Source organism: Helianthus annuus, chromosome 15 (assembly GCF_002127325.2).
Source record: "Helianthus annuus cultivar XRQ/B chromosome 15, HanXRQr2.0-SUNRISE, whole genome shotgun sequence".
Classification (NCBI taxonomy): Eukaryota; Viridiplantae; Streptophyta; class Magnoliopsida; order Asterales; family Asteraceae; genus Helianthus; species Helianthus annuus.
Genome location: NC_035447.2, coordinates 5,261,485 through 5,283,363, shown reverse-complemented (window position 1 = coordinate 5,283,363; position 21,879 = coordinate 5,261,485). Strand labels below are relative to the sequence as shown.

The 21,879-nt window shown below is 38.9% G+C and overlaps 4 protein-coding genes across 4 annotated transcripts; all 4 read right to left on the bottom strand.

Moving 5' to 3' along the window:
- Positions 1-2,022: 2,022 nt before the first annotated feature.
- On the bottom strand, positions 2,023-3,099 carry LOC110913176 (F-box/kelch-repeat protein At3g23880). Its single transcript, XM_022158024.1, has one exon. The coding sequence runs from the start codon at positions 3,097-3,099 to the stop codon at positions 2,023-2,025; it is 1,077 nt and encodes a 358-aa protein (XP_022013716.1).
- Positions 3,100-12,233: 9,134 nt separating this feature from the next.
- Positions 12,234-13,313, bottom strand: LOC110913175 (F-box/kelch-repeat protein At3g23880). Its single transcript, XM_022158023.1, has one exon. It carries the CDS (start codon positions 13,311-13,313, stop codon positions 12,234-12,236), a length of 1,080 nt encoding a protein of 359 aa, XP_022013715.1.
- Positions 13,314-15,416: 2,103 nt separating this feature from the next.
- LOC110914685 (pyrophosphate-energized vacuolar membrane proton pump) lies at positions 15,417-16,650 on the bottom strand. Its single transcript, XM_022159462.2, has 3 exons — positions 16,317-16,650; positions 15,788-15,986; positions 15,417-15,523 (listed from the first exon to the last, which is right to left on the bottom strand). The coding sequence occupies exons 2-3, from the start codon at positions 15,974-15,976 to the stop codon at positions 15,446-15,448; spliced, it is 267 nt and encodes an 88-aa protein (XP_022015154.1). The 5' UTR covers positions 15,977-15,986; positions 16,317-16,650; the 3' UTR covers positions 15,417-15,445.
- Positions 16,651-19,459: 2,809 nt separating this feature from the next.
- Positions 19,460-21,564, bottom strand: LOC110913174. Its single transcript, XM_035983971.1, has 4 exons — positions 21,508-21,564; positions 21,369-21,457; positions 21,134-21,312; positions 19,460-19,563 (listed from the first exon to the last, which is right to left on the bottom strand). Exons 1-4 carry the CDS (start codon positions 21,562-21,564, stop codon positions 19,460-19,462), a joined length of 429 nt encoding a protein of 142 aa, XP_035839864.1.
- Positions 21,565-21,879: the final 315 nt, after the last annotated feature.

The following is a 21,879-nucleotide window of genomic DNA, read 5'->3' as shown; positions in this document are numbered from 1 at the left end:
TAAGTGGGAGTAGTGGAGTAATGCAAGGCCGGTTTCAACAACGTGTCGGTGACGTCGTTCGGCAATACCGTTTTGTTCCGGTGTGTGAGGTGGTGTCGTGTAATGGGAGATACCTTGAGAGGCAAGATATGGTGAGAGACCCACATATTCACTCCCATTATCAGTGAATAACGCAACAATGTTGGTTTTAAAAAATTTTTCAACAAGAGATTTAAATTGTGGAAAAAGAATTTTGACATCATATTTTCGTTTGATTGGGTATAACCAAATGTATTTGGAAAAATAGTCAACAAAAATGACATAGTATTTAAAGCCATCTATTGACGTTTTTACGGGACCCCATACGTCGGAGTAGAGAAGTTGTAGTGGTTGATTAGCAACAAAAGAATTTTTGCCAAAATGTAGTTTGTGGCTTTTATTTAGTGAATATGAAACACAATGAAAAGACTCATGGGTCACCTTATTACTATGAAGTCCTAATCTAGAAATTAAAGACTTAAATACTTGAAGCGATGGATGTCCAAGTATGTGGTGCCACATGAGAAGAGAGTTTGTTTGGGTGTTGTTGACTTGAGGAGACAAGGAGATTGGTCCATAGTAGACATCATTGATGTTCACTCCCCGCATGAGACGCGCGCCGTGCGTAGATCTTTGACAAAAAAATGATAGGGAAAAAATTCAACAGAAACACGATTAGTACGACAAACTTTGGCGACGGAAATAAGATTATTTTGAAGATTAGGAGCAATTAAAATGTTATTTAAAAGAAGTGGGCGAGATTTTGTTGGAATAGTTGTTTGAGCAATATGAGTTATAGGGAGAGTTTTACCATCACCTAGCACGATCTTATCGGGTCCTCCATATTCGGAAAGAACGGAAAATTGTTGGTTGTTGTTCGCGGTGTTGTTGGACGCACCGGTGTCCCACATCCAAGATGGGGTTGTAGCCGTTGGGTGAGGGGTGGTGTAGTTAACCACCGGGGTGTTGTTATTTTGAGGCGATACATTGTGTTCTCGTAGGAAGCGACTAAGTTTGCGACAATCTTTGATGTCATGTCCGGGAATGTTACAATAGTAGCAATAGGTGTTGTTGTTGCTGTTGCGAGTCGGGCGAGTGTTGATATTGGTAGTTCTAGATGGCCATTGGTTTCGGGTTGTGGGTGGATTTGGGTTGCGTGTTGGGCGATTGTCATAAGTAGTGGGTTGACGGTTGTGGATGATTGGTTTGGCCATGGTGAATCGAAAGAAAAGAAAGGGAAGCGGACAGAAGGTGTCTGTCGAGTTTTGGATCGGAGATGGCTCAACGGAGCTTTTAGGGTCTTAATACCATATAAACAATAGAAGTTTGTATTGAATGAAGGATACATTCTAGTTATTCACAACACAATATATAGAGGTACAATGATTACAAAATAATTACAAGGGCTTGATCTTTGGGCAAGAATTATGGATGGTCAAGGGCTTGATCTTTGGGCAAGAATTATGGATGGTCAATCATCTTGATTGATTGGTTAAATGGAGAGAATAATATTCCATTTAATGGTGACTTAATTAGTGGGTTTGATACTAAGGACTCTGATTTAACTCGGTAAGTAAATACTGAAAGGTAAACTAAGGAGATATTCTTACGATTTACCAAATCCTAGCAATCTAACAATAAAGACGGACTGACAATCTCTCACCTTACATATATAAAGATTGGTAGAATATTAAACCCTATTAAAAACCTCAATCACCTTACAGGGTTGATGGTTTAATAAACTGATTTTGTCTCACAGCGAGTTAAGTCTTGTGTATGTAACGTCAGCCCTATGTATCAACATGATCTTGTGACAACGGGGTCAAATATGGTAAATAAAATTAAAAAAAAAAAAAGAGGCCCGAAAAGGTTAGCAACATTTAAAATACGATAAATAATAATAATTCAAAGTAAGATACACAATAATCAAGTGCTAAAATAAAAAGGCAAATTTGCATAGCTTCACTGCTCTTCTTTCTTTGGTTCCCTCCAGTGTCCCCATATCTAACAATCCAAGGCCTGTTTTCCCTGATGGCATGAAGTCCCAAAGTGTAACAATTCAAGGCTTTCGATGCATGTAATCATGGCAGTTACATAAGAAGAAGAACCGGTCAAGTCGACAAGTCTCGATGGCACCCCTGTCTCAGGATCATGATAATCTAGGATCCCCTTAGAAGAGTAACAACCGCTGAACACCAAATCACCATTGATGGACTGTACGGGTTGACGCATATCCAACTTAAAAGCAAGAGACCAAGCGGCATCAGTATTCCTCACCCAAATCCTGCTGCTAGCATCAACATCCTTCGAAGAAGAAGAAACCACAGCCAGACAACCTTTGATAACTGTCACTGTATCGGTCTCCCAACTAGGTTCAGGCAACTCAATGGTAGAAAAAACCTCGGAGCTCAGATCAAACGTCATCACATAACAACCACCACTGCGTCTAGAATCCCTTTTCACAGCCCAATGCAATGCTCCGTTGAAAAGACACATCATGGGAGATTTCACGACCGATAAGCGATCCATATCAGCATGGGAAGCAATCTCACGCCAAGTGTGTGTCTTCATGGTATAAACAAACGAAACCTCTCCTCCTCTTACTGTCCACAAAATCTTGTAATCGTCGATACTTGGGTCGAAACCAAACCCCAGGGCCAAGCCAGGAGTCCAAACCGGAGGAAAAAGCACGGTTGCTTTGCGCCTGATTGAAGGTTTCCACAGATGAATAATTCTTTTGTCAATTTCATAAACACAAAGAATCCCGTTACATGAACCAACGATATTCACATATGCGAAAGGATACTCGACTGGTGTTGTGCCCATGTATGACAGTTGCCCCTCCCCTGCCGAATTTATTGTATACACGCTTTTAGTCACTCCTTCTGCTTTGTAATTAACCCGGTGTATCACCGTGAATTTCTTCGGGGATCGAACAGAATGCAATCGGATGAAATCTGGGCTGCCGATCATACCACATATTGATTTCGACACTGATCTAAACCGGAGAAGGGATTGCGTCGGTAACCTTGTGAAGATTTCAACAATCAGCTCTGGGCACATGTTATGAGCCGTCGCCATTGGAACAAAAAAACTTCCTTCGTTCCTAGCACTCAAGATCTCATCTGGGTGGGATGTATTTATTTTATACCATCTCTCGTGAGGCGGTTTTTTTTTTTTTTTTTTTTTTTTTTTAGTTTAGGCCCGCAAACGGAATATTTATCAATTTAATAACATACACATATTTATTTCAATAATTAGTTTAGGCCCGCAAACGGAATATTTCTCAGTTTAACAACATACACGCATGTGTTTCAATCTGTACATACTACTCATTTCAATAAAAATTAGACATAAATAAAAATATGCGTGTCAAACAATTTTTGTTTTAATAAAGTTTAGGAATTATAAAGTAACTTTATTGATAGCTAATGGTCACTCTTCATCCGGGTTGATTTGTTATGGTACCAAAGGGAAAATGCTAAAAGAATGAAATACAAAAAGAAATAAAAGTAGAAAAACTAAATATGTACACTACCAAAAGTTAAAGCAGAGGGAAACATGCGTATAAACAAAGTTAACCAATAAAAATAAGGTTTTTTTCTAAAAACAAAGGGGTTAAACACATATATTAACGATTACCGCATGTATTACGTGACTAAATGAATGCTTTAGCACTTTTGGATGTTACATACGTTACATATTCTAAATCACAATCGAACACACTACGCAATTACTTTAAACGCTAACCATTACCGCATGTATTACGTGACTAAATGAATGCTTGTTGTTATGTTTACACGTGGAATGTTGTCTACCTGCCTTAACGACGATAGTACTATAGTTTGGACTTAGCACCCGTTCACACGGGGGTTGTTAAGAACAAATACTGACATGGATTACGGTGGTAATCATGTATTGCGAATTGCCTCGGGCAGTCAACCCGCAGTCATTGGTATCGATAGATCCATGTCGATAATTAACATGCTTCGTTTTCCTCTGTGTATGTGCTGGTTATGCGTAAACTATTTCGAACTCTATATGCTATATCAAACTTGTATGCTCACCTTTACATTCTATGTATTGACTTTATTTTAACGTATGTGACAGGCAATTAGGATGCTAATGTGCTAGGAAGGCGAGGCTAGAATAAGCGTCTAGAGCATAGTTGTCTGTAGATCTTGCAGCATGAGTCTCTAAAAGCAGATAAATAATTTTTATATTTAATCTGAGTTGTCGGAACAGAATATTTGCCTGGATCTTTATCTGTAATAATTTGTTTGCTATTTGAGATACGGTATGGGACGTATTATTTAAGTTGAATAGTAATGATAATTGTTATGGAAACTTCTGGACAATCTGTTTCGCTCAGAGTCATGCCCCGATGATTCCGCCATTGGTTGGGGTGTGACAACAATAATCTAAACATGACTATTTATAGGAGCCTCTACCCTATTGGCCCACATGGCCTAGCCCAAGCCCAAGACCTAATCTAAACCAAATAAATATAAATAAACGTAATAAAGATAAGCGTAAAACTCTGGACCTAACAATCTCCCCCTAGTTTTATGCTCTCTTTATTATGGTTTAGATGGACTCCACTCTTGGGTCTTCTCCCTTTTAGTGGCCCAACGATGAACATCAACGTATATCGGATGAAATGAGGCTTGATCTTAGATGGATGGTGGATGAAAATGATGTCGGATAAACAATGGTGCATCTCGGATAAAATAATGATGATCTCTGATGTAGTTGTGTATCTCGGATGATATTAATCTATGATAACCTCTCAGATAATTACGGATGATTTCTGATCTATCTCCATCACGGATGATTTCTGAAATAAACTCAATTGGGCCCACCGAAGATGAAGGGTCATTGCTGCTATTTGATCTCACAATCTTCGGTCCAGTAGCATATTTGGAAACATTCTTCCTACTTTAAGCAGGCCCACACCAAACTCCTGTAACCTTAGTGCAACATGTGCACCAGCTGACATCACCGTTTAGAAAAATTTTAAAGCATGTGGCCCCATGAAATGTTGTCAATATTCACTAAACAATTAAAAAAAACTTGGTTGTGAGCATGTCAGGCCGGCCCCATGAATAACAGTCTCACCAATCAGCCACATACATGGAACAATCAACTCGTGGCCCAAAAAACAATGCAATCCAATCATTAGCCCATAATTACCATAGCTCATGCACATGCTCATACCAAACCCTAGCCCATGACAGTCGACAACATGCAAGTGCTGCAATCTCGTCTGTCGATCAGCTCCATCATCCAACGATGCAGCTCTTCTAGGGTTTTTTGATGATTTTGATGTGAGATCATGTGCAGCCGCATAGAATGTTCCCTGACCATTTTGATCTGCTGATTTCATCACGTCATCACCACCTTTTCCGACAGTTACCGTACTCTCTGGCAAACATCGTTCATCACCACAGAAACTCCGACGATAATCAATCAACCTGCAACCATTCATCATCGTCACTCTTGTTAACGGCCATCTATACCTCCATTCACCGAACATCGTCTCCGTTCATCCTCAACACCAAACATCACGATAACCTGCAACCTCTTGTTTCGTTACACCATCATCTTCATCAATAATCACCATCATCAACCTCAGCCGTACAACTGTTTTCTTTTCTCTCTTCGATGAACAACAATAGCAGTAACCGTCATCCTTGTTACCCACCGTGTTTCGCCATATTCAACCACCGTGCTCCGCCACCGCCGCCGCGCCGGACTGACAGATGATCCGACGTCCGCTGCGGAGTCTGTTTTCGTGACGTACTCCTCTCATATTCTTCAAATCTTTCATAAAAACTTCACCTTCTTCACGTCATGTTCACCAGAGACACCATAATCCAGTTGATACGGCGACTCCGAGATACAGCGTTGTCGAAGATGACGGCTCGGAAATCTCCATCTTTCTCTCTACAACACACACACAACTGAGTGTAGTTGGATGAACAAAAACATCACCGGACCTTAACGGTTTTTTCAGATCTGTAGATGAAATACTAGATCTTATGAACCGGAGAAATTTCCATTTACAAACACACATCCTCCGACACTTGAGCAAAGCTTCTTCTTGTTCTTCGAGTGATATCAAAACCTAGCCTTTGAAAGACTTCAATGGTTCTGATACCACTTGTTAGTCCCAAACAACCCGTGATATCACTCGACGGTTCAATCGAACGCGGAATATAAGATCAAACCAGAAGAACAAAAAGAAAATATTCATTACAAATCAAAGTGTCGCTGCTTAGATCGCTCACAGTCTCAAGGACTGTCTGGTACGATCTTCGAGAACCTTGCACACAATCCCTAGGATTGTCGGGTACAATGTTCTCTATTGGGGCTACATGATTACAAGAATAGGAAAGCTCTACTACAATAATCTAAACATGACTAGCCCAAGCCCAAGACCTAATCTAAACCAAATAAATATAAATAAACGTAATAAAGATAAGCGTAAAACTCTGGACCTAACAATTAACTTAAATGTAAACATTTAAGAAAGATTCTTAAACTTTGAATAATACTTTTAAGTTTTTTGAATCTTACATAATTTGTTTCAAAACCCGAAAAACCGAACCGTTACTAAAACCGAAAAAACCGGAACCGAAACCGAACGGTTTTTAAAAACCAAAAACCAAACTTTCGGTTACGGTTTTGATTTCACCCAAAAACTGAATCGAACCGAACCGTGCACACCCCTACTTCTCAGGAAGACACCTATGGAACTCTACAAGGCTGTTAAGACTACCGGTTTATTAGACTTCCCTTCGGTCATCTAATTATCTAGAAAAGTGCCCTAATTTGATTACAGTGGCGGATCCAGGATTTTTTGTTAGCGGGTGCCAAACATGAGCGGATCAACAACATGAAAAAAAATCATTATCTCGTAATAAAAAGAAGAAGAAACGAACATCGATCTAGTCACTGAGTTTTTAACTTAAAAGTCCAATATTTTTAAAACTAGAGCGATGATCTAACCGACAACTCAGTGAACAAGTCGGGTTGTACAAAAGAGGTTACTTCGTAATCAGTTAATAATTTGTGGTAGATTTGAAAACATATTAAAATGTATAGTATACGAAAGTTAATTGCCGTGATGATAATAACCTAAATATAAATCACTCATAAATGTAAAATAACTAAATAAGTTAAGATAACAATTAAAAGTAGGATAAAATGAAACAAGGATATTTAGATAAGTCATCAGAAGTCAATTAGATTGTCATTTATCATAGTTTCCTTGAATAAATTTGACTAAATATTTTAATATATCCTTTTAAGTTCTATCCCCGATGCTCCTTATTCTCCTTTATTCTTCACACCTGCTGCTCCAGGTCGCCTTGATCTCTTCCGATCGCCATTGCTTTTTCTTGCCAAGGGGCCTGCTATTCAAATTGATGGGTGCCTGAATATTTTAAGTTTATTTTTTAATGAACTTTACACTTTTAAGGAAATTTTGAGGGGGTGCCTTGCCATCCCCTAAGCCTCAAGTGCATCCGCCCCTGTTTGATTGACTACCTCACGATTGGAAATCTAGGCAACTAAGTATAAACAATAGAAGTTTGTATTGAATCAAGGATACATTCTAGTTATTCACAACACAATATATAGAGGTACAATGATTACAAAATAATTACAAGGGCTTGATCTTTGGGCAAGAATTATGGATGGTCAAGGGCTTGATCTTTGGGCAAGAATTATGGATGGTCAATCATCTTGATTGATTGGTTAAATGGAGAGAATAATATTCCATTTAATGGTGACTTAATTAGTGGGTTTGATACGCCCCCGCAAGATGGAGGATCCATTGGAGACTCCAATCTTGGACCGAAAAAGCAGGAAAGGTGCCCGTGGAAGCGGTTTGGTGAGGACATCCGCAAGTTGATCCTTCGAGCTGACATGAAGGACTTTAAGTTGCCCGGAGTTGACTTGTTCCCGTACAAAGTGATAATCCAAGGCTATGTGTTTCATGCGTGAGTGGTAAACTGGATTTGCACATACATAGGTGGCCCCGGTGTTGTCACAGTATAATGAGGGAGTGCTCACAGGTGGTAAGCCCAGTTCATGAAGTAAGTTTTTAACCCATAACAGTTCTGCAGCGGCATTAGCAAGGGCTTTGTACTCAGCTTCGGTTGAGGATCTAGAGACCGTTTTTTGTTTTGCAGATTTCCAAGAGATGATATTGGACCCAAGGTATAAAAGATATGTTGTGGTTGACCGACCTTCATTAGTAATGCTTCCCCAGTCTGAGTCCGAGAAGGCTCGCAGGGTAAGATTGGTGTTGCGTTTCAAGAACAACCCGTGATATACCGTTCCTTTCAAGTATCGGAGTACCCGTTTGAGAGCTTGCCAGTGTGATTGTTTGGGTGAGTGCATGAATTGAGATAATTTATTGATGGCAAATGAGATGTCAGGACGGGTGAAAGCAAGGTATTGTAGAGTACCAACTAGTTTTCGGTAAGGGGTGGGGTCAACGGGAGGAGAGGAGTCATTAGGAGAGAGCGGATCAGACGTGCTCAAAGGAGTGAGAACCTCTTTTGCACCATCCATTTTAAAGGCGGTGAGAACATCTTGAATATGGCGATGTTGAGAAAGAAATAAACCTTGAGGCGTAGGAATGACTTCGATTCCTAGGAAGTGATGGAGAGGGCCTAGGTCTTTGATGGAGAATTGTTTGCTTAGAGCTTGAACGAATGAGTCCATGAAGGAGTTTTGATTTCCTGTAAGGACAATGTCATCTACATACACAAGTAGGTAGCAAGTGATATCTTTGGAATTGTAGACAAAAAGGGATGAATCAGAGAGACATTTTTTAAAGCCAAAGCTAACAAGAAAGTTGGTTAGTTCGATGTACCAAGCGCGCGGTGCTTGCTTAAGACCGTAAAGGGATTTTTTTAGTTTGCAAATGTGACGCGGGAATTCCGTGTTTGTGAACTCGGGAGGTTGTATCATAAAAACATCCTCATGGAGGGTTCCATGAAGAAACGCATTGTTAACATCAAGTTGGCGTAAAGGCCACCCTTTTGAAAGAGCAATGGAGAGGACGGTGCGAATGGTAACGGGTTTAGTAACCGGGCTAAAGGTTTCATGGTAGTCTTTGCCAAATTGTTGGTGAAACCCTTTTGCCACTAGACGCGCTTTGTATTTGTCGATAGTGCCATCGGGTTTACGTTTGATGCGGAACACCCATTTGCAACCAATGGGAGTTTGGGTGGTGTGAGGTACAAGTTCCCATGTGTTGTTTTGGATGAGGGCATTATATTCAAGATCCATGGCGGAATGCCAATCCGGATCATTCAAGGCTTGAGTATAGGTGGACGGTTCAAGGGACATGGGTAATGGATGAATGGTGGTGGAGTTGACAAAGTTGGAGTTGTAGTATTTGGGGTTGGGTTGGATTGTCGACGAGGCGGTGGAGTTTGGGTGTTTGGAGGGTCGGGTTGATGATATTGTAAGTTGGGTGAGTTGATTGGTGTAGAGGTGGTGGAACCGGTGGGTGGAGTGGGCTGGTCATTAGGCTCGGGCATTGGGCCGAGAGGGGAGACGGTGGAAGTAGAGGGTGGTGTATGGGCCGGGGAGGTTGGAGATGGGTTGTGGAGTTGTATGGGAGAAGATACTGGGCCGTGGGAGGTTTGGTGAGATGGGGTGGTTGGTTGGGCTTCGGTTGGTGCGTATTGTTGGGCTTCGGGTGATGGAGTGGGTTGGGTAGAGTGGGAAGTGTGAACAGTGGGTGGAGAGTTTTGGGCAGGAGATGTGGGCGGTGGGGAGGGAATGGGAACCGAGGGTGTCGGGTTTAAAAAGGTGTCGAAGGACATATGTAGTGGGTTGGAGTTGGTGGTTTGAGATGGAAAGATGTGGGGAATGAATTGAACATGTCGAGAGTGATAAAGTTTTTGATTAAGAGGGTCATAGCATTTGAATGCCGCCTTAGAGGAGGAGTATCCAAGAAAGATGCATGTCGTGGACCGTGATTGTAGTTTTGAAGTGGCATATGGTTTTAGCCACGGGTAACAAAGGCAACCAAAAGGTTTAAGTTTGGAATAGGTAGGGTCGGTTTTGAACAATACATCATAGGGTGATTTGTTGTGGAGAATGGGTGTAGGTAAACGGTTTATGAGGTAAGTAACGGTTTGAAAAGCATGAGACCAAAAATGTTGTGGTAAGTGGGAGTAGTGGAGTAATGCAAGGCCGGTTTCAACAACGTGTCGGTGACGTCGTTCGGCAATACCGTTTTGTTCCGGTGTGTGAGGTGGTGTCGTGTAATGGGAGATACCTTGAGAGGCAAGATATGGTGAGAGACCCACATATTCACTCCCATTATCAGTGAATAACGCAACAATGTTGGTTTTAAAAAAATTTTCAACAAGAGATTTAAATTGTGGAAAAAGAATTTTGACATCATATTTTCGTTTGATTGGGTATAACCAAATGTATTTGGAAAAATAGTCAACAAAAATGACATAGTATTTAAAGCCATCTATTGACGTTTTTACGGGACCCCATACGTCGGAGTAGAGAAGTTGTAGTGGTTGATTAGCAACAAAAGAATTTTTGCCAAAATGTAGTTTGTGGCTTTTATTTAGTGAATATGAAACACAATGAAAAGACTCATGGGTCACCTTATTACTATGAAGTCCTAATCTAGAAATTAAAGACTTAAATACTTGAAGCGATGGATGTCCAAGTATGTGGTGCCACATGAGAAGAGAGTTTGTTTGGGTGTTGTTGACTTGAGGAGACAAGGAGATTGGTCCATAGTAGACATCATTGATGTTCACTCCCCGCATGAGACGCGCGCCGTGCGTAGATCTTTGACAAAAAAATGATAGGGAAAAAATTCAACAGAAACACGATTAGTACGACAAACTTTGGCGACGGAAATAAGATTATTTTGAAGATTAGGAGCAATTAAAATGTTATTTAAAAGAAGTGGGCGAGATTTTGTTGGAATAGTTGTTTGAGCAATATGAGTTATAGGGAGAGTTTTACCATCACCTAGCACGATCTTATCGGGTCCTCCATATTCGGAAAGAACGGAAAATTGTTGGTTGTTGTTCGCGGTGTTGTTGGACGCACCGGTGTCCCACATCCAAGATGGGGTTGTAGCCGTTGGGTGAGGGGTGGTGTAGTTAACCACCGGGGTGTTGTTATTTTGAGGCGATACATTGTGTTCTCGTAGGAAGCGACTAAGTTTGCGACAATCTTTGATGTCATGTCCGGGAATGTTACAATAGTAGCAATAGGTGTTGTTGTTGCTGTTGCGAGTCGGGCGAGTGTTGATATTGGTAGTTCTAGATGGCCATTGGTTTCGGGTTGTGGGTGGATTTGGGTTGCGTGTTGGGCGATTGTCATAAGTAGTGGGTTGACGGTTGTGGATGATTGGTTTGGCCATGGTGAATCGAAAGAAAAGAAAGGGAAGCGGACAGAAGGTGTCTGTCGAGTTTTGGATCGGAGATGGCTCAACGGAGCTTTTAGGGTCTTAATACCATATAAACAATAGAAGTTTGTATTGAATGAAGGATACATTCTAGTTATTCACAACACAATATATAGAGGTACAATGATTACAAAATAATTACAAGGGCTTGATCTTTGGGCAAGAATTATGGATGGTCAAGGGCTTGATCTTTGGGCAAGAATTATGGATGGTCAATCATCTTGATTGATTGGTTAAATGGAGAGAATAATATTCCATTTAATGGTGACTTAATTAGTGGGTTTGATACTAAGGACTCTGATTTAACTCGGTAAGTAAATACTGAAAGGTAAACTAAGGAGATATTCTTACGATTTACCAAATCCTAGCAATCTAACAATAAAGACGGACTGACAATCTCTCACCTTACATATATAAAGATTGGTAGAATATTAAACCCTATTAAAAACCTCAATCACCTTACAGGGTTGATGGTTTAATAAACTGATTTTGTCTCACAGCGAGTTAAGTCTTGTGTATGTAACGTCAGCCCTATGTATCAACATGATCTTGTGACAACGGGGTCAAATATGGTAAATAAAATTAAAAAAAAAAAAAGAGGCCCGAAAAGGTTAGCAACATTTAAAATACGATAAATAATAATAATTCAAAGTAAGATACACAATAATCAAGTGCTAAAATAAAAAGGCAAATTTGCATAGCTTCACTGCTCTTCTTTCTTTGGTTCCCTCCAGTGTCCCCATATCTAACAATCCAAGGCCTGTTTTCCCTGATGGCATGAAGTCCCAAAGTGTAACAATTCAAGGCTTTCGATGCATGTAATCATGGCAGTTACATAAGAAGAAGAACCGGTCAAGTCGACAAGTCTCGATGGCACCCCTGTCTCAGGATCATGATAATCTAGGATCCCCTTAGAAGAGTAACAACCGCTGAACACCAAATCACCATTGATGGACTGTACGGGTTGACGCATATCCAACTTAAAAGCAAGAGACCAAGCGGCATCAGTATTCCTCACCCAAATCCTGCTGCTAGCATCAACATCCTTCGAAGAAGAAGAAACCACAGCCAGACAACCTTTGATAACTGTCACTGTATCGGTCTCCCAACTAGGTTCAGGCAACTCAATGGTAGAAAAAACCTCGGAGCTCAGATCAAACGTCATCACATAACAACCACCACTGCGTCTAGAATCCCTTTTCACAGCCCAATGCAATGCTCCGTTGAAAAGACACATCATGGGAGATTTCACGACCGATAAGCGATCCATATCAGCATGGGAAGCAATCTCACGCCAAGTGTGTGTCTTCATGGTATAAACAAACGAAACCTCTCCTCCTCTTACTGTCCACAAAATCTTGTAATCGTCGATACTTGGGTCGAAACCAAACCCCAGGGCCAAGCCAGGAGTCCAAACCGGAGGAAAAAGCACGGTTGCTTTGCGCCTGATTGAAGGTTTCCACAAATGAATAATTCTTTTGTCAATTTCATAAACACAAAGAATCCCGTTACATGAACCAACGATATTCACATGTCCGAAAGGATACTCGATTGGTGTTGTGCCGATGTATGACAGTTGCCCCTCCCCTGCCGAATTTATTGTATACATGCTTTTAGTGATTCCTTCTGCTTTGTAATTAACACGGTGTATCACCGTGAATTTCTTCGGGGATCGAACAGCATGCAATCGGATGAAATCTGGACTGCCGATCATACCACATATTGATTTCGACACTGATCTAAACCGGAGAAGGGATTGCGTTGGTAATCTTGTGAAGATTTCAACAATCAGCTCTGGACACAGTTCGTTATGCGCCGTCGCCATCAGAACAAAAAAACTTCCTTCGTTCCTGTCACTCTAGATCTCATCTGGGATGTATTTATACCCACCCGTCTCTCGTGACAATTAGAGGCGGTTAGACCATCCACAATAATCCACAAAAAGATCGTGGGCTATGGTGGGGCTTGGGTAAGGCTTGGGTTGGGGCATGAGTTGACACATGACCATTGAGAGCCCGTCATGTCACCTTGCTAGCCCGCCCCACGCCCGGCTTCAAACCCACGCCAAAGGGGGCCACGCCCAAACTCAAGCCCTAACCCAAGCCCCATACCCCATGGCCTAATGAGACTTAAAAACATATAAAAACGTGACTAGTCATCTGCCAAATCAGAAAAATACTCATTCTCCAAAAACACCTAAAACTTACCCAATAAGAAAACTTAAAAATACCCAAAAACATTATCACGTCATCACCACCTTCTAAAAAAATTCCTCTCTATCTAAATAATATATAACTAAAAGGACAAGGTGGCCCACCATTTGATTGTTTTTAGTCATTTTTGTAGAAGAACATATCTCAAATATGATGTGGAAAAATGAGTAAAAACAATACCCAAAAACGTATTATTGTGAATGCTCTTAATCAATACTTTTTTTTTTCTTTTTTTAAAAAATCACGTTTCAAGACAACAACAGTAATAATGACTGGTTTAGGCTTGTCCGCGTTGCGGGGCGATAAGTGGAATATTTCTTAGTTTAATAATACGCACGCATGTGTTTCGGTTACCTGTACATACTACTCATAACACGATTTCAATAAAAATTAGACATAAATAAAAGAGTAACTTCCGTTTTACTCCCTGTGGTTTGGTCACTTTAACGGTTTTGCTCCAAACCTTTAAAACCGAAACATCAGGGAGTAAAATGGCTATTTTTAAATGTTTGGAGGAAAACCGTTAAAGTGACCAAACCATAGGGAGCAAAACGGAAGTTTACTCACTCTAAATAAAAATATGTGTGTCAAACAATTTTTGTTTTAATAAAGTTTAGGAATTATAAAGTAAATTTATTAAAGCCTGAGAGTAGTAGCGGTTGTCCATTGATAGCTATTTGTTATGGTAGCAAAGGGAAAATGCTAAAAAAATGAAATATAAAAAAGAATAAAAGTAGAAAGACTAAACATGTACACTACTAAAAGTTAAAGCAGAGGGAAACATGCATATAAACAAAGTTAACCAGTAAAAAGAAGTTTTTTTTTCTAAGAACAAAGGGGCTAAACACGTATATTAACGAAGTTGAAAGTTTAAAAGTAAAATACAAAAAGCAACAATCAATTACTTAAAAGAATAAAAATAGAGGGACTAAACTTGTAGAATACCAAAGTTTAAGAAAAGGGGCTAAATACGCATATAAACAAAGTTAACCAATATGAAGAATTTTTTTTAAAAAAAAAAACCCATGTATTAGCGAAGCAGAAAGTTTAAAAGTTAAAAAGAAAAAAAATCGACCAATGAGAAAGTGATAGGCACCTACCTAACACTATTTTCCCCTCATATTTATTGTATGTATATTAAATTAATTCATTCATCTAATATATTAATATATATCATGTAAATAAACATTAAAATAAAAATGAAGAAAAGTGATGCAATTGGTAATTATACTGTTCATGTTTTATTTTGTTAGTATATAACAATAATAATAGAGGTTACATTATACTGTCAAATCTCGTCATATTGTTACTGAGAAATATAACTCTAAACCTTTTGGTTGTTGGGCAGTTGTTCGCCCCCACAACAATACATCGTTTCATCTCAATAACACAGATTGTGTGAAGATTGGTTATTTGATAGTAACTATCACAAACTTACTAGCGGGAATGCCCGCGCGTTGCGGCGGGTGTCCCAATTTATATCAGATTCAGTTATGATGTCTATTACAAATGATGACGTTAAAACATGAACATTTTTAAGTATATTTTTAATGCATACGTCATCCTTCTTCGTTAAAAAGTTAATATATAACTCTAATCCAATAAAAATAGATTAGACCCTTTTATACAGAAAAAAGGATTATACCCATTACTCCCACTAAAAACTTAATTTATCATATAATATCATATTAATTTATCATATAATATCACATTCATCGAATAAAAACTCATAATATCAAATATATTAATCGGAGAGGGATGCCGCATATGAGATCCGGATGCAGCAGTCATCCCCAAATGCATCTCCAGGCACAAGGGCAACCTGGTCATTTCAAAATTTAGTCAAAATCCATTTTTTATTCATTTCCTCACTTTTAATGTTTTCTTGGCTGTTATTTATGTATTAAAACCTGTGTAACAATCTGGGTTCAACCTAAAACTGACCCGAACCCATTTAGAGTAAACCCAAACCCGCAAATTTCATGTTAGGTTTGTGTCGTGGTGTCAGAAGTTCACACCCCTAATGTAACTGTATAAATACATGCGAGCCGATGTATACATTAAAACAAATAAAAAATATAATCACCTTTTCGATAGCAGCAGTGGCGTTTCCAGCAGCATCAAGTGCATCGGTCCGCTCACGGATGCGATGGCTCATTCCCGCCATCTCAGCAATGCCGCCAGCATTGTCACTGATCGGACCGTAAGCATGGATGGCTAGACCGGTGGCAATGGTGCTCGGCATTCCAAGAGCAGCAACCGCAATCCCGTACATGGGTGCAACGCTAAAGCTCACAATTACAACCAAATCAAATTGTATAAATCCAACATAAATCATAGATCCAACATATTATAATAAAAAAAATCAAATAAATTCTGGTTATCTAACCCCAATCCAACACAATAATAAGCCTTGAACACTAACCTAAACATGTTCTAATAGAAAATCCAAATTTGCACTTACATGACTGCTTACCCCAATCGGTGATCTGTAAAACTCATATTTTTAGCACTATAAATTACAACAAATCCCTTTCATTTTACAATTATTGGATTTGCACTATAAATTAAAACTCATAAAGTTGAATCACATAACCGCAAAAAACAAATCGAACCTGTTTGACCGATTCAGCGATCTCGGGACCAATGCCGTCGCAGGGGAAGAGAGTGGCGCGAATCAGATCGGAAGAGGTGGAGGAAAAGCTCCGATCAACGGCTGAGAAAAGCGCGACGGTAGGGGTGGTGCCGTGGGTGCGGAGGAGGCGTTTGGCGATATGCAGAGCCATCGGAATCGGAAAAAGTGGCCGGAGAGATGATGGATGGTTTTACACTAATGGCCAATGAATCAAACATGGTAGGATTTCTGTCTTAGACCACCCGTAGTGTGGCGTTTTTTTAAAAAAAAAATTGAAAAATAACGCCTTAAAACGTCCATCCCCCCATTACAGGGGGCGTTATTTAAAAAAAAAAACTGAAAAAATGTTGGCCGGCGTTTTAATCATAACGCTGTAGGGGATTTGGTTTGACCAATGAATTCCACTTTTGCTTTGACCCACCAATCAACATCTCTTTGTTTTTCTTTTTTTTTAATGATTGGAAGGGCATTATTAGGTATTATTCCCACTACACCACTTTCGCAATAACGCCCCATACTGACTGTGATGACACGTGTCGAATAATGCCCCATGGTGGGGGCATTATTTTTCTCTACCACTACACATGGTCTTATGGTTTTCTCTCCTAATGTCACGGTGAAAGGAACCAAACATGAATTAAAGTAGGATTGAAGGAATTGAAACGATCTGAAACTGAGGCATTCAATCATCCATACACTGAAATCCCTAAATTACCCCTACTATCTTTAATTGTATTAATAATAATTATAGGTTATAAATGTGTGACTTATATTCCCTACTAACTTTAATTGTATTAATAATAATTATAGGTTATAAATGTGTCAAAATTACTAAAATATCCCTAAAGTGTCTTAAAACTTTAGAAAATGTGCAACTTTACCCCCTCTAAAATAGCTTCACTCTCTTGTACATCTTTCAAAATGTGTACACAATGTAAAATTACATAAGTGTAGAAAACTCACTTCTCTTAATATAGTACTAGTGGGAATGCCCGTGCGTTGCAGCGGGTGTTCCGAATTATATAAATTCAATGATGTCTATTATTAACCGAGTTGATTGGACAATCATCAAAATGGACCAAAACACCAACATCCAACATTCATGAAGAGTACTACACCGGTTACATCTAGTCACTAAAATCCCATTAAAACTGGTTAGGGAACTACAAACTATTACAAGATTCATTTATGTCTTTATGATTCACTTGCTAGTTGTTTCATTTTGGCATGCAACGCCAGGCGTCATCTGCTATGCTTTTTTCCTTGCTTGTCAAGTTGTCACCTGTTTATACAATCGCCACCATATTCATGTTTCAGACAACAAATTTCAAAACAAAATAACCATTATACTTGCTAACTGCTACAAAACTCTTTTGAAGTGTTCCAGAATTAGGATTACGGATAAATCAATGCGACCCAACGTCAAGTACAATGATTAGAATTACTTTCCTGTAAGTGTTCTTAAAAAAATACATGCATACATGATCATGTTAAAAACAAGATCTTAACATAACACATCTTGTCCAGTAGCACGCCCCCTTTCAAAGTGACCCATTTCGACCCAAACCCGTTTTGTCTAGTAACCTGTCCCGCCCTGCCCCATCTAGGCATATCTAGGCTCTACACCTTTAGTTTAAAGTAGATTTCATTTTTAAAAGAACAAAATAAGACAAAATATTGAATCACTTGCTAAAGGGTACGTTACTAAAAAGAGATGTCTTCTAAGTCAACACTAAACCTGTGGTTTCGTGTCCAGCAACCTACATTGACAAAAGGTCATCATGTAGCTATTGACTTGACACCTAAACATAAATCATGAGGAAAATTCGGTTCAATACCTATGAGACTGAAGGGAGTGGGGCGACTCCCCCACCCGAGTCGCCCGGAGTCGCCTGGAACACCGCCCCCTTTGGCGTCTTGCGTGGCGTCCCCCTCCAGCCCGTCTCCAGCAGATCGCCCCAACTTTTTCATTTCCCATGCATATATCCGTTGGCAACAGATAGTTTGGCCCAAGTTTTTTATTTTTTATTTTTTTAAATACATCCCACCTTTATAAATAATACCACATATCAAACACATTTTTACCACAATCTTCTCTCAACTCATCAAAATTTATACCAATCTTCTATCAACTCATCAAAATGTATCCCCACAACATCCCTCCTTTCAACCAAAATACACAATCTTCCAATCCACAACCCGAGCTCGCTTTAGCCGAACAAATGAAGCAAGAAATTCGAGAAAAATATAACCTTTGTTGATTGTATTTTTTTATTTTTGTTGATGTATTTTTTTTTAGTTGATGTATTTTTTATTTTATTGAAGTAATTTTTTTTATTGAAGTATTAGTTTTTATTTACTTTTATCAATACTTTTATAAAAAAATAGGACTTTTTTTTATATCTTTTACATAAAAAAAGACAAAATAAATCAATCCACGTGTCGCAAGACGCCCCACCCAGCAAGGTTGCCCCACTCCCCCTTTTTTGGTCAAAATCCTCTAAATATGACGTGGCGCCACGTGTCGCAAGACGCCCCATCAAAAGGATGCTCCACTCCCCTTAGTCTGAGTGGGTAATTTCAGGTTGGATTTTATCTCTAATGGGTCAACACTTGCAACTAAAAAAAGAGGTAAACTAAAAGGGAAACGGGTCAGAAGTTTCCCAACATGCACCTTAAATTATTTAATTTAAAAATTAGATGATTATAGAAGTTAAATACTTTTTATAATTGTATTTTACGCTAATTATCTACAGAAAAGATTAAAATGTTGGGATAAGAAAGTGTTTCGGGTCAACCATTCCCGTCTCAATCCACACCATAAATTACCAGTTTGACACATTACCCAACCTATTTATGTGAAAAGAAGTTGATATCGATCATCTGCTAGCAAGCAAGAATCGAAAGATTCTTGGGTCTCCATCATTTGCAAAATCATATTATTCATGAAAAGAATCAGCACTTATACTTCTAAATTCATTGCACGATTCTATTTGTTATTTTCTCGAATTCTAAAACAAAATAAGTGCAGAGATTGTTAATCAAGTATATATCAAATTCATCCCAAGACGGTTATTACAGGACTTCAACACTTCGTTATAACAGAAGCAAAAAAAAAAAGGCTTACGCCATCTCTGTGTAACGAATTCGCCATGCTGGAAAACCAAGATGGCACCTCACTGGCCAGCCATAAATTAATAAAAGATCGGGATCTGCCTCTACGGCACCTAATAGTAAACCAAGTAGGTAGAAAGATTCATTATCGATTTATTTACCATATGCACACGATAGATTATAAAGGAACAAACAACAAACCGAAGGTCAGTTAAGTGAGTTCAGTAAAGAACGGTTTTTCTGAATGTTTTTCATCCACATAATACTTTTTGAAGAGTATGTTGGCTACTTTAGAGCATTCACATCCAAACAACTAAATTGTGAGTGTGGGGTTTTTAAAATATAAAGAGTATAAAAAATGGTTGTGAGTAGAGGAGAGAGAAAATGTTACTGTTCATCTGTATATTTAGGGGGACACTGTTTACCCACTATAATTTTTTAATATATATGAAAGTGGTTGTGAGTGAAGGAGAGGGAAAAATGTAATGATAAAAGTATAAAAATATTATTTAATTGAAAAGGAGAGAGAAAAAAGTATTTGTTTTTAGTGGAAATATATTGATATAAGAGCATTCACATCCAATCCACTAAAAATATACATACATTCCACTAAAAAACAACTCCTATATCAATATATTTCCACTAAAAACAAATACTTTTTCTCTCTCCTTTTCAATATATATTACATTTTCTCTCTCATCTACTCACAACCACTTTCAAAATATATTAAAAAATTATACAGGGTGAACAGTGTCCCCCAAATATACAGATGAACAGTAACATTTTCTCTCTCCTCCACTCACAACCACTTAAACCACTTTTTATAATTTAAAAACCCATCTCTCAAGATTTGATGGATAGAATGTGAATGCTCTAAGAGTTGTTTTTTAGTGGAATGTATGTATAATTTTAGGGGGCTGAATGTGAATGCTCTTAGCAACCGCTTCTTTTCCACCGGTGATTGAAACAAATTCAAAATCCATCCATTTTTCCCGAGAAGTGGACCAAATCTCTCCATGAAGACCGGCTTTGACTTCTTTAACACGCCTACATTTGGTTAGGGATGTCCTTTTTGACATATTCAGGTGCGCTGGCATTTCTGCTAAGAAAGAGGCACCCGTAAATTTCTTAACAGACCCGATCTACCCTTCGACCAGCTGACATTCTGGTCTTTGGATGGGTAGGAGGAAAACACGCATGTGTGGATCTAACAGGGGTTTCTCCGCTTGTGGGCTTAGGGAGTAGTGCTTTCACAGTGGGTCAGGCTGCTTTAAAGGCTGCTTCGGGTAAGGTGATCAAGCATGAGAAAGCATGCCTTGACAACCAGCACGTGTTTATCCCATTTGCTTTTGATACTTTTGGTTTTCTGGCGCCAGAGGCTGTGGACCTACTTAGTCGAGTTCAAAGGGTCATGCATAGTAATGTTATGACCCCGAGATCTGTGGACTTAGTTTTTAAAAGGCTTAGTTTTGCTATTCAAAAAGGGGTAGCGGCGCAGCTTGTAGCCCGTTTACCAACTATCTCGATGTAAATTATTATTCTTTAAAAAAATAACAGATTACATTAAAAAAAATTGTAAAAGAAAATATGATCAACCAAATAAACTATACTACTGTACATCAATACATGCGACATATCGTTTGTTCAATAATGTAAAAAAAGTTATTAACCAAGATTATTTCAAAATTGCATCTTCTTGGTCATAAAGGCAGATCTTTTTCAAGCCTATAGCTGAAAGCCACTCTAAAAGTTCAACCACTTGTGATGTGTTACGGGCTTCATCACTGCCGATAACAATTCCAAGATATTTGACCCAATCTAAATTAAGATTTGTGTACTTTTTCACATATCCGTTTGTTAGACTAGAAGGTATGGGGGCCGGCTTGGCCCGGCTTGGCCCGGCGCCGGACCCCCACACCGCCCCCCTGGCCCGGCAAGCATCACAACCGGCGAGCTCCAGCCGGGTGTGCCGCCCCAATCCTCCAAAATAATGCCGTTGGGTAACGGCTAGATTTTAAAAAAAAAAAAAAAAATTCAATTTCCTTTTTAATAAATACCATAATCCCAATCCATTTTATACCATTTTCTCTCATTTTACTCCCATTCTTCTCCATTTCTAATCCTTTTTTATAAAAAATACTCTATATTTTTTATACCATTCTCTACCAAACATGGACGTCGTAGATTTTATTGTTTATTTTTTGTATTCGGTTTCTTTTTTTTTTAGGAAATGTAATTTTTTTTTTTTTTGGTTTCTTTTTTTTAGGGAATGTAATTTTTTTTTTATGTTATGAAATGAAATTATTTATGTTGTTTTATGTTGTGTTTTTTAAATTTTATAAACTTTATTAACTTGGTTATTAAATTAAACAATAAAAAATTAGGTGGTGGGGCCCCATCCTCCACCCCCCTCCATCTTCATTTTGGCT

Coding starts and splice junctions, on each gene's coding strand:
- LOC110913176 (XM_022158024.1), bottom strand. CDS start 3,099: ATGGCGACGGCTCATAACATGTGCCCAGAGCTGATTGTTGAAATCTTC.
- LOC110913174 (XM_035983971.1), bottom strand. CDS start 21,564: ATGGAGAAGAATGGGAGTAAAATGAGAGAAAATGGTATAAAATGGATT. Junction 21,458..21,507: donor TAAAATGGATTGGGATTATG/GTATTTATTAAA, acceptor TTTAAAATCTAG/CCGTTACCCAACGGCATTAT. Junction 19,564..21,133: donor TGACCAAGAAGATGCAATTT/TGAAATAATCTT, acceptor GTTTACTATTAG/GTGCCGTAGAGGCAGATCCC.
- LOC110913175 (XM_022158023.1), bottom strand. CDS start 13,313: ATGGCGACGGCGCATAACGAACTGTGTCCAGAGCTGATTGTTGAAATC.
- LOC110914685 (XM_022159462.2), bottom strand. CDS start 15,976: ATGTACGGGATTGCGGTTGCTGCTCTTGGAATGCCGAGCACCATTGCC. Junction 15,524..15,787: donor CCACTGCTGCTATCGAAAAG/GTGATTATATTT, acceptor TGAAATGACCAG/GTTGCCCTTGTGCCTGGAGA.